This window comes from Eurosta solidaginis, chromosome 4, assembly GCF_040869045.1.
Source record: "Eurosta solidaginis isolate ZX-2024a chromosome 4, ASM4086904v1, whole genome shotgun sequence".
Classification (NCBI taxonomy): Eukaryota; Metazoa; Arthropoda; class Insecta; order Diptera; family Tephritidae; genus Eurosta; species Eurosta solidaginis.
In genome coordinates this window covers 80,500,348-80,515,914 of record NC_090322.1, presented here as the reverse complement: position 1 = coordinate 80,515,914, position 15,567 = coordinate 80,500,348, and the positions used below count along the sequence as shown (strand labels likewise).

The 15,567-nt window shown below is 43.0% G+C and overlaps 1 protein-coding gene across 7 annotated transcripts in view; it reads right to left on the bottom strand.

Moving 5' to 3' along the window:
• The window catches only part of LOC137250008 (cuticle collagen 144-like), a 283,350-nt gene that overhangs the window by 7,786 nt on the left and 259,997 nt on the right, over positions 1 to 15,567 (bottom strand). For all 7 annotated transcript variants that reach the window (XM_067782185.1, XM_067782180.1, XM_067782182.1 and 4 more), the window contains 3 exons: positions 994 to 1,344; positions 709 to 928; positions 29 to 649 (listed from right to left, as the gene is read on the bottom strand). In XM_067782185.1, the coding sequence (XP_067638286.1) occupies positions 881 to 928; positions 994 to 1,344 (399 nt within the window). In that variant the 3' untranslated portion in view covers positions 29 to 649; positions 709 to 880. The remainder of the gene's footprint in view (positions 1 to 28; positions 650 to 708; positions 929 to 993; positions 1,345 to 15,567) is intronic.

Sequence of the window (15,567 nt, the reverse complement as noted above, 5' to 3'; positions counted from 1 at the left end):
AACACATTCTAATATAACAAAAACTTACTTCAGCATCTTGAGATTTGGCGATGTCGACTAGAGTTTTACGGCTGGATGCACAATATCCAATAGTTTCATAATGGTTGCACCATCATTTGAAATTGTGGCCTTACCACTGGAATCAACAATATGCTTGTCCATACTGAGTGGAGCCAATGTAGTGCGTACAGCGTCCACAATTGATTGCGAGGCAGTGATGTTGGATATGAGTTGAGGTTTACCTTGAGAGCTATCGGTACCCACACATTTTTTACACAAAAACTTATATGTATCCAATACAAGTTCAGGACGTTCATATTTATCGACACGCCATCCGATGTGGCCCAAATATTGCAAATATACAGTTGGCATTGTTCAGAAAAAATATGGATCAATGTACACAAGAAAAAGTGAAAGATTTTTTTGATCATCTGTTGTTACCTTACACATAAGACATTGAAACGACGACAAGTATCTACAAATTGCATATGAGCCTTGCAACGATTACATGTAATTGGACCCAATGCACCTTAATTTACAATTCATATTCACCCTCAACCGTGCGTGCCATTGGTGAGATGGTAAGTGTAAAGGAAAAAGCTGTTGTTTTTATTAAATCAGCTGTTGCAGGTATGCAATACAAAAAGGCCTGCAAACGAGAAAGATCAATGTAATTGGCAAAGAAAAAATTATTTCGAATATCAATACCTAACGTAACGTGGCGAGGAGTTACCCTGATCTTGTACCACATATTTTGTGGTCACCAATGGTGGTAATAAACCCTGTTCATTAGTAATAAAAGCACCACCAATGCTATTTTGATTTTCAACGATAACGCTTATCGGATTAGGCATTTGATCGGGATCTAAACGGCGTTGGGCTACTGTTTCGGCTGTTGATATATACCAGTACCAGGTGCAGGTGGTTGCTATAGAAAATAATACAAAAATAATCATCAGTAATATTTGAAATATATTAGTTGTATTAACATACATTATAACAATGACGTCCGGGTATTGGGGGTTGACCCGGCATGGGTGGCTGACTGGGCATTGGCGACTGTCCAGGATGTGTTGGTGGCATCATTTGACCCATGTAACCACCTGGTGCACTTGGTTGTTGTAGAGGATAGCCTGGATGTTGAGGTTGTGGAGGGCAACCAGGTGGACCAGGTTGTGGTGGATAGCCCGACTGTTGTGGCATTGGCAGATAGGTTATTGCTGCTGCTGTCGTGGCATTGCTTTTCGTTTGAACTCCGGAAATAGCTTTCACAACAGTGGACTTACCTTGTCCAATCCTGCCAATATTGATTGTTGCCGATAATGGGGACAAATTTTCGATATCCTGTAAATAATAATTTTTTATTAATTCAATTATATTAAAGCAAATCCTACAATATAACAGATTGAACGATGCAGATTTTGTAGCACCAGTAATGAAAATGAATGTATGGATGTGTAGCGATATGGGAAAATGATGTTAGATTTCCCAGAAAATGGCTTTTCCCATATCGCATTAAAACTTACTTGATTTTGGTTCCTTCGTGGAAAATATAAATGTATTAATATAAAATGCAAATACCGTAGCGCACACAACACTTAATTTAAATTTAGTTTTTATTATATCCGAAATTATTTGCAAATCAATTTTTATTACTCTACTGTTGCTCCGCTTGTGATTTCAAGCTGAAAACAATAAATGGCGGATTCGCAGAAAATTTGTGTGACGTATTTGAGGGTACATAACATGTAAGAAAAGGCAAGCATATATGGATCGGACATTTCAAATAGGTCATCTCATTCTGTCATACTAACAATTGTGGAACAATGTGGGATATTTTGTTGTTGGTCGCCATTTTCAGTCACTAGATTTTTGCTGGGTTATTGGCGAACGTCGAAATTACCAATTAACGAAGTAAAGTGCACGAAGGACGTATATCAAAAAAATGTTTAAATGTTTTATGCTAAACCCAACTGACCGACGGAAACGTGTAGCGCCACAAGTACTTTAAGAAAACAATTTTTTTCTTTGTTCTCAAAAAAAAAAAAATCGCCTGATTATCCCGCTATGGTTTGTGCACAAAGTATGTACATAGGTATTTATTGTAACACGTCCAATAGTTATTCTATTGTCGCCATATCACCTAATGTAGAAAACAATTCGATACTCGAATGGCCCTGTAGGGTATATTTGGCATGAGCGCTACAAATTCCCCCCAACCAGACAGATGCTACACGATGCAAACGCGGAAGTTAGCAACTGCAACCACCAAAAATAAATACTATCCGCAATTCAATATCTTCGAAAATATAAGATTGATATTTGGCTACCAAATATCCTTGGCATGATACGTTCCCTTGCCTTTGCCATCTACATCTTCTAGCATGTAATATGAATTTCCTACCCTTTTGATGACCTTCGCTTTGACTCATTTGGGTGATAGTTTGGAATTGAAGAACTGCACCAAGTTACTTTGTGTGAAATTTCTCCTTACCACTAACTGTCCCGGTCTGAAATCACGCAATCGGGTTCTAAGATTATAGGAACGAGCATTTTTGTCATAGGGAGACTGTACTCTTCTCGCAATATCTTCCCTAAGGATAGCGAATTCGTCTTCGCGTTTCATTTTCGCAGTAGCTTCATTTAAAATTTCAAGGTTCCTTAACACTTTGTAATCGTGTCCATTAGTCATCATATTCTGTCCAAAAACTATAAAATGGGGTGATTTCCCTGTAGTATGATGTATGCTATTCCGAAGTGAGCTATTTATACTACTAATATAACTATCCCAATTCCGCTAATCCTTTCGAAGGTATGATCGCAACGCCCCTATTATCGACCGGTTTACTCGCTCCGAAGCATTTGCTTGTGGGGAATAAACTGCTGTTTTTACGTGGGTAACGCCATACTTAGTCAGAAATGATGTAACATCTTTGCTCACAAACTGACTGTCATTATCCGAAACTATAGTTTCAGGCACACCAAAGCAATCAAATATACTTTCCTTCAGAAACTGTATTATTAAGTTCGATGTAAACTTTTTAAGCGGCTTCAAAAAGCTAAACTTCGAAAAATGATCTAACACTATGAGGATACCAATATTACCTTTTTTGGATCTAGGAAAGGGTCCTATGAGATCGACATACAAACGCTCGTTCGCTACTTACTAGCTGACCCATTGGCGGGCAGAGGGCATATGTCAGCGTTTTCGATGTTTTGCACAACTCGCAAAATAGAACATAATTGCGCACATCTAAAAACATTCCCGGCCAAAACAAATTTCTTCTTATGCGCTCTAGAGTTTTGGTTATTCCACCATGTGCTGCCGAGGGAGTGTTATACATCACATCCTTTCTAAGTCCCTCAGGTACTAAAAGTTTCCATGGGTCGGGTTGTAAACTGCCTTCAGTTTCGAACGACGTTCGATGGTAGATAAATTTGTCTACTACTCGATAGTCTGGTAATTCTGCCAGTAAAAATTTATCTCGTAACTGCTTATAATCGCTAGCCTCAAATAATTCTGAATCCAGATCTATTTCTGGCAATACTTCCAATTCTAACGCTTCCATGTTTATCGAGTCAACTTCGTGTATTCGCGATAGTGCATCAGCTACCTTATTTTCGCTCCCTTTTCTGTGTTCAATAGAAAAGTTGAAACCCTGAAGTTTCAGAGCCCATCTTGCTAATCGCCCACTCAAGTCTTTCTGTCGCATTAGCCATTTCAGACTGGCGTGGTATGTTACCCCTTTAAATTCATGACGTTCAATGTAAGTTCTAAATTTTTTTATGGCTAATACGACCGCGAGACACTCCAATTCGGTGACGGTATAGTTCCTTTGGGCTTTATTCAGTTTATGGGACATAAAGGCAATAGGCCTTTCATCTCCATTCTCATCACATTGAGCCAAGAGACCACCAACACCGCACTGGCTTGCGTCACATTGGACTATGAATGGCTTCGCGTAATCGGGATGCAATAAAAAGGGAGCTGTAGTAAGCTTCTCATTGACCGCTTCAAATAAACTTTGAGCCTCAGTACTCCATCTGAGCGGTTTTTTCTTCGTCAGCAATTCTGTAAGCGGAAATGTCAGACTTCCATAGTCGGAAATAAAGCGTCGGTACCACCCCGTCATTCCTAAAAACTGGCAGATGTGGCGTACATTTTTGGGTGCGGGATAATTGGTGATCGCTTCAACCTTATCAGGATCGACTGAGAGCGAACCATTACCTACAACTAAACCTAAATATTTAACTTTACCTAACCCAAAACTACTTTTACTAACGTTTATTGTTAGCCCTGCTTTCCTTATTTGGGTGGCTACTTCCAATAAATGGGTGACGTGTTCTTCGAAAGATTGCGAAACGACCAGCAAGTCATCCAGATAAACAAAAACGTGCATTTTAAGGTGTATGGAATCACTTTGTCCATCAATCGGCACATTGTCTGCGGCGCGTTGTATAGGCCAAATGGCATACGCGTGATCTGATACAACGGTCGATTGGGTACAGAGAAAGCAGTTTTTGGCTTAGATTCTGGCGACAAATGAATTTGCCAAAAATCATCCTTAAGGTCAATCTTCGAAATGATTCGTACGGGAGGCAACCTCCATAAAAGACCGTCGATATTAGGTATCGGATATGCATCTTTAACCGCTAACTCATTTAGTTTACGGGAGTCTAAACAGAATCTGGCTTTCCCTGGCTTCACGATTAATACTCCTGGTGAAAAGCATGGCGATCCTTCAGCTTCCTCTATAACGCCTAATTGTAACATGCGGTCTATTTCTTTGCAGAGAATATTCTCCATACCTGGTGAAATGGGGTAATACCTCTGTTTCACTGGGGTAGATATTCCCGTGTCTATGGAATGTTCAATCAGGTTTGTGGTGCCTAGGCCTTCTTTCTCAAACGAAGGAAAAGCGGCTATCGCTACTGCTAACTGACGTCTCGGCATTGATAAAAGCTGTACTACTTCCGTTTCTTCTTCTTCTTCTTCTGCAGACAACTGCCATAAACTCGCTTCTACCGATACTTTTAAAGCAAATGTCTGCCAGAAATTCATGCCGCAAATCAGGTTATTCGCTACCGTGGGTACAATCAAAAATTCAAAATTATGCTCATGTTCATTAAAGGATATTTTAAGGCTAATCTACCCTGCTACATTTTGCTTTTTCCCATCGGCAGTTCTAACTATTCCAGAGAATTTCCTATATTTCATGTCCGGATTATCTAAAATCTCTTTAGCTAAATGCGACCCTATACAACTTTTATTGGCTCCGCTATCCAGCAATGCCAAATAACTTGTTCAAAAAAGTGATAAGTTAGCGTAGGGTTTAATATCCGACCCATTAGCCACAATTGACGATATAACATGCTTACACATTTCCTTTTTACGCTGCCAATATGTTCGCATACGATTACTCGATCTTGACCTGGAACGTGACTGTGACAAACCTGCAAATATTCGAGCTCTTGCTCGCTTATATTCTGCCAAACGGATATGATACAGATGAAACACGGGATTGTCCACAACGCGCGCAACCGGACCATCGCACTCACAGGATTTGTTTGACGGTATGGTTTTATCAGTAACATCGGGTATTTTCGTATAAACTTTCGATAGGCGTATAGTATTATTACAACTCTCAGTCACAACGCTGTAGTTTATTTCCGAGGTCGATAAGTTGGGTGTCCGTCTGTAGTCTGACGAACATCCCTCCTTGGGTTTTCCGACGTGCATTTTGGGCAAGAAGGCTTGTAAGTGTCAGCTGCACCACAGCCATAACAAAAGATTCGTCGCATCTTCAAACAGTCGTGATATCGATGACCAACTTCCTCACAGTTCCAACATTTGCTTTCACTAGAATCTATTGCTGCAAGATCCACCCTAGCGTCATCAATATGATCTTCTCCGCCGTTATAATCACGAAAGAGATTTTCATGCCTTCGAGCCTCTCTTCGCAAAGTAACGATATCGCGTATGTCCAGATGTAGCAACTCGTGTCGGAAGTCAGGCTTTATATTTCGCATAAGTGTCTCAACTAAATCGGAATCGTTCATAGGATACCTTAATCTGTCACATATGCTCATAATGTTATCTAAAAAGTCATCAAAAAGTTCGGTCGGTTTCTGTTTCCTCTTTCTTATGTCATCTTTAATCTCCGAGTCAGTTGAGAAATCTTTGAATTGGCGTCGCATGGCCTCATATAAGTCAAGCCAATCGATATTCTCGCTGTTTTGACGATACCGCCAAAACCATTGCAGAGCTTTTCCCTCGAATAACGAATGCACATGCTGACATAACAGAATAAAATTTCCATTCAAGTGAAGAGATGTAAGGGTATTTATCCGATATATAAATTGGTCGATGGATATGGCATCGTTGGAGCCACTGAACCTAATCTGCCAATTTCTTATCAGATTCGATAGTTTTTCATTAGCCAAAGGAATCCGTGATGTTCCCAACGATTCTCCTGGGCTAGGGTTAGAAGGTCTATTTATAGGGCGTTCCTCGTACGGAGTGTCGCGTGGCCATACTGGTGGCTCATCAAGACGTTCATTGGTAGGATGGGATTCTATCTACGTTCCTATTAATATTTAAATTTTAAATAAATTTTGTACTTCATTGGTAATGGATGCCATGATTTGACCACGAAAATCATTCGTGGACTCACGTATAATCTGTTGCACCCTAGTCTCCGAGACACTGTTAGAGTTTGGTGGCTGGTAAGCGTTCGTAGTTTGCCTATTTATTGGGCTTGCCTGAGCTCCATGACCAGAAGATGCCGTTAACCGCTGTTGGCTTTGTGCTTCCCTACGGGGATTACGCTTTTCTCGCGGTATAGCGCCTGTTGCATGAGTATCCGACTCAAGCACGTTTGCAACACCACCAGATGTTATGTTCAAATCCGACAATTCGCCTGTGGCTCGACATACTGGACAAGTGGAGTTCTTCTCTAACCACGCACGGATACAATTTGTGTGAAAATCATGCTTACACACAGTTTCAACATTATCACTGTCCGCTTGCAGGGCTTCGCTGCAAATCACACAGATTGAATTGTTCATATTATCTAAATCTATCCTAGGGGAACCGCGCTCTGGACTATGAGTCACTGGCATTATCCACAAAAATTAGTAAAAAAAAAAACCTAAGTATATGCACTCGAACGGCAAAACTAAATTTAAGAACTTCTCCAAGTTCCGAGTAAAAAAAATCAAAATAATAGAGTAAGTGCTATAAAAAAAAATTTTTTTTAATCAATTAATATTTATTAAAAGGTCGACTACTCTGTAGGGTATAAATAGCTGAGAGTATTATTTAATTTTTCGACAATTGCAAACGCGTTATGCTGTAGACACAATGAAAAACGCGACGGCTAGGCATTGAGTTCACAGCTTTACTCCAAAAAAAAAAAAATGCTGGCATATTTGTACTACTACTATGCTTCTAAATTCCTTGGTATTTCTTCGGTAAACTTCTGAAGAAAAAGTTCCAAAAAATTTAATCTGAAAATGTAATTTTCTCGACTCCAGCGCGAAGGGTATGCTTTTAATATAAACCAAAAGCAAAAACTCCACTTCGGACAAATAAAAAAAATATGTATGAAGAAAAAAAGGTAAAACGATAAATTATACCAATGTTTTAATCGTTTCCACGAGCAGATAATTTAGTGGCTAGCAATCAAGGCAACTTAATATGCTATGAATCCAACTGTTCTAAGTAAACAATAAAGCGAAGTACGAGTGATGCAATACCAGTTATAAGAGACTGAAAAATTAGCGGTCAGATTCCGACCTAATCCAGAAACTCAACTTTTTGTGGCATTACCGTTTACAACCTGGTATTGGTGTAGTTGTCAAAGACATCAAAATCTGACAACTGATAATTACCACCAGTTGTCTCAGAGAATTTTGAAGTTGTTTGGAAAAAATATTATATGAAAAAAAAAATTGAAAGCGGGTAGTTAAATCTTTTAAAATGAATTTAAACCAATTTTATAATTAGCAATTTTATGCACATTTATTAAAAAAACAAGGTTTAAGCGAAGGATTACATTGAAAAACCTATTGACCTTATGGAGCGACATTCCGAGGACGAGGACGAGGCAAGCCGCAGTTGGGATGCAGCCAAAATAGGTGAAATTATGCGAACGTGAGTCCCATCGATACAACCCACTACTCCTGGGAATCCTGTCTGAGTAAAATGCGATTTTTGAAGCGCTTTGTTCCTCTGCAGTCATTTGGGTTTTAATCCACTTCTCTCAAATATGCTCCTCAATAATACCTAAAACCTCTTTAAAAACTGTAGATGCTGTCCAGTCCAACACTTAAATCATTTCAACAGCATTTTTGATTGCTGCTGTCAAAAAGGAATGGGAGTGCATCGCATAATTTTAAAATAGGGGTACGGTGCCTCGAACGGTTTTGCGGAAATGGTCCTTCATTTTGTTTAGTAAGGAGCAAAATGTTTCCTTAGTTAACCGAAAATAACTTACAAATCTGCGAAATAACTTCATTAGAAGCTCATCATTTCACACTTTAAACATATTCGCGACATGCCAATTTTGTCACCAACATTTCCCTCGTTATAAAATAAATATAAGCTAATATCGATTTTGCTATTAATAATAAAATCACTTTTTTAAATGCTTAAATTTCCGCCACAAATTGATCAGCTGTTCATTTACCTGTCAAATCATTTCTTTTTTACGTTGGCAGCATCATTTCAACTTCAACTGAAATATGTTGTAATTTGTAATGCCAAACAGGGTTGACCTGTCTTAAAGTTGAGTTGTTTTAATTACAAACCAACGGTTTCGCCCGTTTTGGTAATAAAACAAAAATTTATTGTTTTTTCATACCTACGCGTTTCGACGCAACAGTGCCGCTTTGCTGCCCTCCCTATCCCGACTGATGCCCGCCAAGGGGAGTGTGCCTTCCGTAAGGTCATTGAATCCGCCTCGGCACATTTCATTCCCGCCGGGAGAATTCCCGAAATCCGGCCCCACTTCCCGGCGGAGGCCGCGAGCTTAGCGAGGGAACGCGACCTTATAAGACAGCTTGATCCAGGCGACCCCCAAATAAGGGATATAAACCAACGCATCAGATTGCTTGTGGACGAACACAAGCGTGCGAAATGGGAAGAGCACCTAAGAGGTTGTAACCTCTCTACCGGTGTAGGTAAACTTTGGTCCACCGTAAAGTCCCCATCGAATCCAACTAAGCACAAAGACAAAGTTTCCATCGCCTTTGGCGATAAGGTACTGTCGGATGCGGAAAAATGCGCGAGCGCTTTCTGCCGACAATATATAATGCATCCTACGGTCGACAAAGATAGACGGAGAGCCAATAGACACGCACATAAACACAAATTCAGCGCGTCACCAATCACCATCACCGCTAGAGAGGTTGAGGACGCCATTGGTCGCGCTAAACCATCCAAAGCACAGACGGCATATCCATGCCGATGCTTAAAAACCTAGGGAAAGAGGGTTTCAAATATCTAGCGCATGTCTTCAACCTGTCTCTCTCCACCTTTGCCATACCCGAGAAATGGAAAATGGCCAAGGTGGTCCCGCTACTAAAGCCTGGGAAACCAGCTAACGTAGGTGAGTCATATCGTCCGATATCTCTCCTATCGCCAGTGGCAAAGACGCTTGAAGCCATTTTGCTCACTTATTTCCAAGCACATTTGCAGCTAGCCCCTCATCAGCATGGCTTCAGAGAACTCTATAGCACTACCTCCGCGCTAAATGTCATTAGCACCCAGACACATTGCGGTTTGAATCAATACCCCCACCATAGAACAGTACTCGTAGCGCTAGACCTATCAAGCGCCTTTGATACGGTCAACCATGGCTCATTACTGCAAGACCTGGAAGGGTCTACCCTTCCCCCATGTCTTAAAAGGTGGACCGCAAATTATCTGGGTGGTCGGCAGGCATCGGTGCAATTCAGAAACGAAACATCAAAACCAAGGAGAATTAAACAAGGGGTGCCACAGGGTGGTGTCCTATCCCCACTTCTGTTTAATTTCTACATATCTAAGCTACCTTCACCACCGGAAGGAGTCACAATCGTTTCCTACGCCGATGACTGCACAATAATGGCCACAGGCCCAGGCCCAGAGATCGATGAGCTATGCAATAAAATAAACGGATATCTCCCTTATCTCTCCAGTTTTTTCGCCTCGCGAAACCTGGAATTGTCACCGAATAAATCTTCCGCGACCTTATTTACAACATGGACGCCCCAAATGTCGACCATATTGAACATCCACGTCGATGGCACTACGCTACCGACTGTCATACACCCCAAAATCCTGGGTGTGACGTTTGATCAGGATCTACATTTTGGTGCGCACGCAACCGCAATTGTTCCGAGAATTCAGAGCCGTAATAAAATCCTCAAATCCTTTGCTGGCAGTACCTGGGGAAAAGATAAAGAAACGCTCATGACCACATACAAAGCAATTAGCCGGCCGATTACGTGCTACGCGTCACCCATATGGTCGCCAAGCCTAAAAACTACCCACTGGAAGAAACTACAAGCCTGCCAAAATACTGCTCTCAGAATCGCCACGGGCTGTCTTCTTATGTCCCCAGAACACCATCTGCATAATGAGGCGAGAATACTCCCCATCAGGGAGAGAAATGAGATGCTGACCAAACAGTTTCTGTTGAATACCCAGAAACCTGGGCATCCCAACAGACATCTGATTGACGAACCAGCACCGCCTAGGGGCCTAAGGAGTCATCTCCGTAAGCATTTTGAGGAAATACGGCACCTGAGAACCCAGCCGTATGAAGCGAAAAAACACAAGCAGGTCCTTGGTGAACTCCATAGACAGGCGTCGCACCTTTATGTCGGGAATTGCCCGGTGAATCCAGTACTTGAAGAAAAATATCCAGAACTCGCGGAAGAGGAACGCATACTCCCCAGGGAAACGCGTGTCACTGTTGCTCAACTTCGTTCTGGATATTGTAACAGGTTAAACTCTTACCTATCCAGAATTAACCCCGACATACAAAATGTATGCCCCGCTTGCAATGTGTCCCCACATGACACCAACCATCTCTTTAATTGTAATGTGGAACCAACGCCTCTAACACCCCTTTCCTTAACATAGATTTTTGGTGTAGCCTCCTTGCATTCCGAATAGAATTGTCAGGACTTTAAGATCCGAAACAATCTGCCAGTGATACTTATTGTAATTAATTAATCGAAGAATCTTCTCCATTGTTTGGTATGTTTCTTTCATATCAGTGGCGTATGCTACGGGAACAGATGGTAGCTGATTGTTGTTGTGCAACAGTACTGCTTTCAAGCCTATGATATTAGTGAATTGGGAATTAATTTTCGAATGATACTTACTTGATTTTTGTTCTCTCACATACACAAAATAATAGATACTTTCGCAAGAACCGTCAAGAAACAATCGCCAATCTTGCGGGCAATGCTCGTGTTGTTGTTGTTGTTGTAGCAATGCTCGCCCCACCTAATAGCCGCGACCGATCACAAATTGTCATCAATAGCCGTGTTTTTTAACACGCGCGTATACGTTTCGTTTGCGCGTGTTAAAAAACGCCTATCTTCGCTTAGATAATGCTTAGGAGACCCATCTAGCGGCTGTGGTTAAACAACTAGCTACAGCAACAGGGTGTACCGAAAAGTGGAGACGCAACGCTCTGATGGCCATAGGGTATAACATATAGCTGAATCAGTTGCGATGAATTGTGGACACACATAGAATACATAGAATTAGTGTAGAGGGTGAAACAGAGACACATATTTCAGTTACATCTGAGTATAATGCGTATTGAAATTTAGTAGGACAAAATTTATGCGCAGCAATTTCAGAGGTGTATTTATAGTTTGTCGACTAACAGTCAATATAAAGTTTAAGCGTAAACGGATATACGCGTGTTAAAAAACACGGCTAATATCCTCTAACGGGAGTCCAAGGAAACTTGCCGTTTCAACAGGGGTGGACCATAAGGAAAGGGGTGTTAGAGGCGTTGGTTCCACATTACAATTAAAGATATGGTTGGTGTCATGTGGGGACACATTGCAAGCGGGGCATACATTTTGTATGTCGGGGTTGATTCTGGATAGGTAAGAGTTTAACCTGTTACAATATCCAGAACGAAGTTGAGCAAGAGTGACACGCGTTTCCCTGGGGAGTATGCGTTCCTCTTCCGCGAGTTCTGGATATTTTTCTTCAAGTACTGGATTCACCGGGCAATTCCCGACATAAAGGTGCGACGCCTGTCTATGGAGTTCACCAAGGACCTGCTTGTGTTTTTTCGCTTCATACGGCTGGGTTCTCAGGTGCCGTATTTCCTCAAAATGCTTACGGAGATGACTCCTTAGGCCCCTAGGCGGTGCTGGTTCGTCAATCAGATGTCTGTTGGGATGCCCAGGTTTCTGGGTATTCAACAGAAACTGTTTGGTCAGCATCTCATTTCTCTCCCTGATGGGGAGTATTCTCGCCTCATTATGCAGATGCTGTTCTGGGGACATAAGAAGACAGCCCGTGGCGATTCTGAGAGCAGTATTTTGGCAGGCTTGTAGTTTCTTCCAGTGGGTAGTTTTTAGGCTTGGCGACCATATGGGTGACGCGTAGCACGTAATCGGCTGGCTAATTGCTTTGTATGTGGTCATGAGCGTTTCTTTATCTTTTCCCCAGGTACTGCCAGCAAGGGATTTGAGGATTTTATTACGGCTCTGAATTCTCGGAACAATTGCGGTTGCGTGCGCACCAAAATGTAGATCCTGATCAAACGTCACACCCAGGATTTTTGGGGTGTATGACAGTCAGTAGCGTAGTGCCATCGACGTGGATGTTCAATATGGTCGACATTTGGGGCGTCCATGTTGTAAATAAGGTCGCGGATGATTTATTCGGTGACAATTCCAGGTTTCGCGAGGCGAAAAAACTGGAGAGATCAGGGAGATATCCGTTTATTTTATTGCATAGCTCATCGATCTCTGGGCCTGGGCCTGTGGCCATTATTGTGCAGTCATCGGCGTAGGAAACGATTGTGACTCCTTCCGGTGGTGAAGGTAGCTTAGATATGTAGAAATTAAACAAAAGTGGGGATAGGACACCACCCTGTGGCACCCCTTGTTTAATTCTCCTTGGTTTTGATGTTTCGTTTCTGAATTGCACCGATGCCTGCCGACCACCCAGATAATTTGCGGTCCACCTTTTAAGACATGGGGGAAGGGTAGACCCTTCCAGGTCTTGCAGTAATGAGCCATGGTTGACCGTATCAAAGGCTTTTGATAGGTCTAGCGCTACGAGTACTGTTCTATGGTGGGGGTATTGATTCAAACCGCAATTTATCTGGGTGCTAATGACATTTAGCGCGGAGGTAGTGCTATAGAGTTTTCTGAAGCCATGCTGATGAGGGGCTAGCTGCAAATGTGCTTGGAAATAAGGGAGCAAAATGGCTTCAAGCGTATTTGCCGCTGGCGATAGGAGAGATATCGGACGATATGACTCACCTACGTTAGCTGGTTTCCCAGGCTTTAGTAGCGGGACCACCTTGGCCATTTTCCATTTCTCGGGTATGGCAAAGGTGGAGACAGACAGGTTGAAGACATGCACTAGATATTTGAAACCCTCTTTCCCTAGGTTTTTAAACATCGGCATGGCTATGCCGTCTGGGCCCACAGCTTTGGATGGTTTAGCGCGACCAATGGCGTCCTCAACCTCTCTAGCGGTGATGGTCCGTCTATCTTTGTCGACCGTAGGATGCATTATATATTGTCGGCAGAAAGCGCTCGCGCATTTTTGCGCATCCGACAGCACCTTATCGCCAAAGGCGATGGAAACTTTGTCTTTGTGCTTAGTCGGATTCGATAGGGACTTTACGGTGGACCACAGTTTACCTACACCGGTAGAGAGGTTACAACCTCTTAGGTGCTCTTCCCATTTCGCACGCTTGTGTTCGTCCACAAGCAATATGATGCGTTGGTTTATATCCCTTATTTGGGGGTCGCCTGGATCAAGCTGTCTTATAAGGTCGCGTTCCCTCGCTAAGCTCGCGGCCTCCGCCGGGAAGTGGGGCCGGATTTCGGGAATTCTCCCGGCGGGAATTAAATGTGCCGAGGCGGATTCAATGACCTTACGGAAGGCACGCTCCCCTTGGCGGGCATCAGTCGGGATAGGGAGGGCAGCAAAGCTGCTGTCTGTTGCAGATTTATATTCTTCCCATTTTCCTTTTTTGAAGTTTATGAAAGTGCGTTTTTCGGTGACGATGAAGTCGGCGGTACGCTCGAACGAAATAGGTATGGACAGGTGGTCGGATGCCAATGTTACCATCGGCTGCCAGTTGACGCAGTTTACGAGTTCTGCGCTCACGATTGAGATATCTGGCGAGCTATGACAGCTTCCTACCATACGTGTGGGGGCGTCTCCGTTTATTGTGCAGAACGTCGTTTCTTCTATTTGATCCGCCAACATCTCACCCCTACTGTCCGCCCGCAAGTTTGAATGCCATAGGTCGTGATGGGCATTGAAATCGCCTAAGATAATGCGATTGTTGCCAGTGAGTAAGGCCTCGATTTAAGGGCGGTATCCACTGGGGCAACAGGTGACAGGAGGGATGTAGATGTTGATGATTTCTAGATTTGCATCGCCTGACCGAACAGATAGGCCTTGACGTTATAAGACTTTGTCCCTGCGGTCGATGCCAGGATCAAATATATGATATTGCACAGAGTGGTGTATAATAAACGCGAGGCCGCCTCCATTTCCGCTCTCGCGGTCCTTCCTGTGGACATTATACCCAGAGCAGGTCTGCAATGCAGATCTTGCTGTGAGTTTAGTCTCTTGAATCGCAGCAATGCGGATGTTGTGCCGCTTCATGAAATCGACTATCTCCGTAATCTTCCCAGTTAGTCCATTACAGTTTAACTGCAGAATTCTGAAGTGCATGAGCGGTGAGGCCGCCACTCTAGGGGTAAGTGACGGGTGACTACGCCTAGGTTGTGGAAGGCCAGGACGCAATTGCTGTTGTGGCCTTGGGACTGGGCGCCCTTGGGCAAGCATTGGGGTACCCGGATGATTTGGGTTTGCGACCTGGCAACATGGCGCGATGAAACTCGTCGAGGGGTTGCCGTCGCGGAGACCAGAACATCTAGGAAAGTGGCAGGAGCTGCATTGAGCGGATGTCGCAAACCTATATATTCTGTGCTGGCAGACTGTGCAAACGGAGGTAGGGACTAAGAGTTACGTGGACGTCGGGTTTTGGGATCAAGCCCAGAACAACCTGTCCGATGCAACCATCCCTTGCACGAGACACACTGAACAGAGTATGACCGTCCTAAAAAGATTCTTTTCTGGCAAATGCAGCAAAACCATTTCTCAGGACCGAGGTCAGGAGACGGACCCGGATTGGGTTCGATACCTTCCCGGAGTAAGAGAATATGTAGCAGTCCTGCTGCAAGGAGCTGCTGGGAGGATGACAATTTGTGGGAGGGACGAAACAAATTAAATGGGGTCACACTGAAATGACAGTCCTTGGTCGGGAAAAATTCCGAGTCGCTCCGGTACAT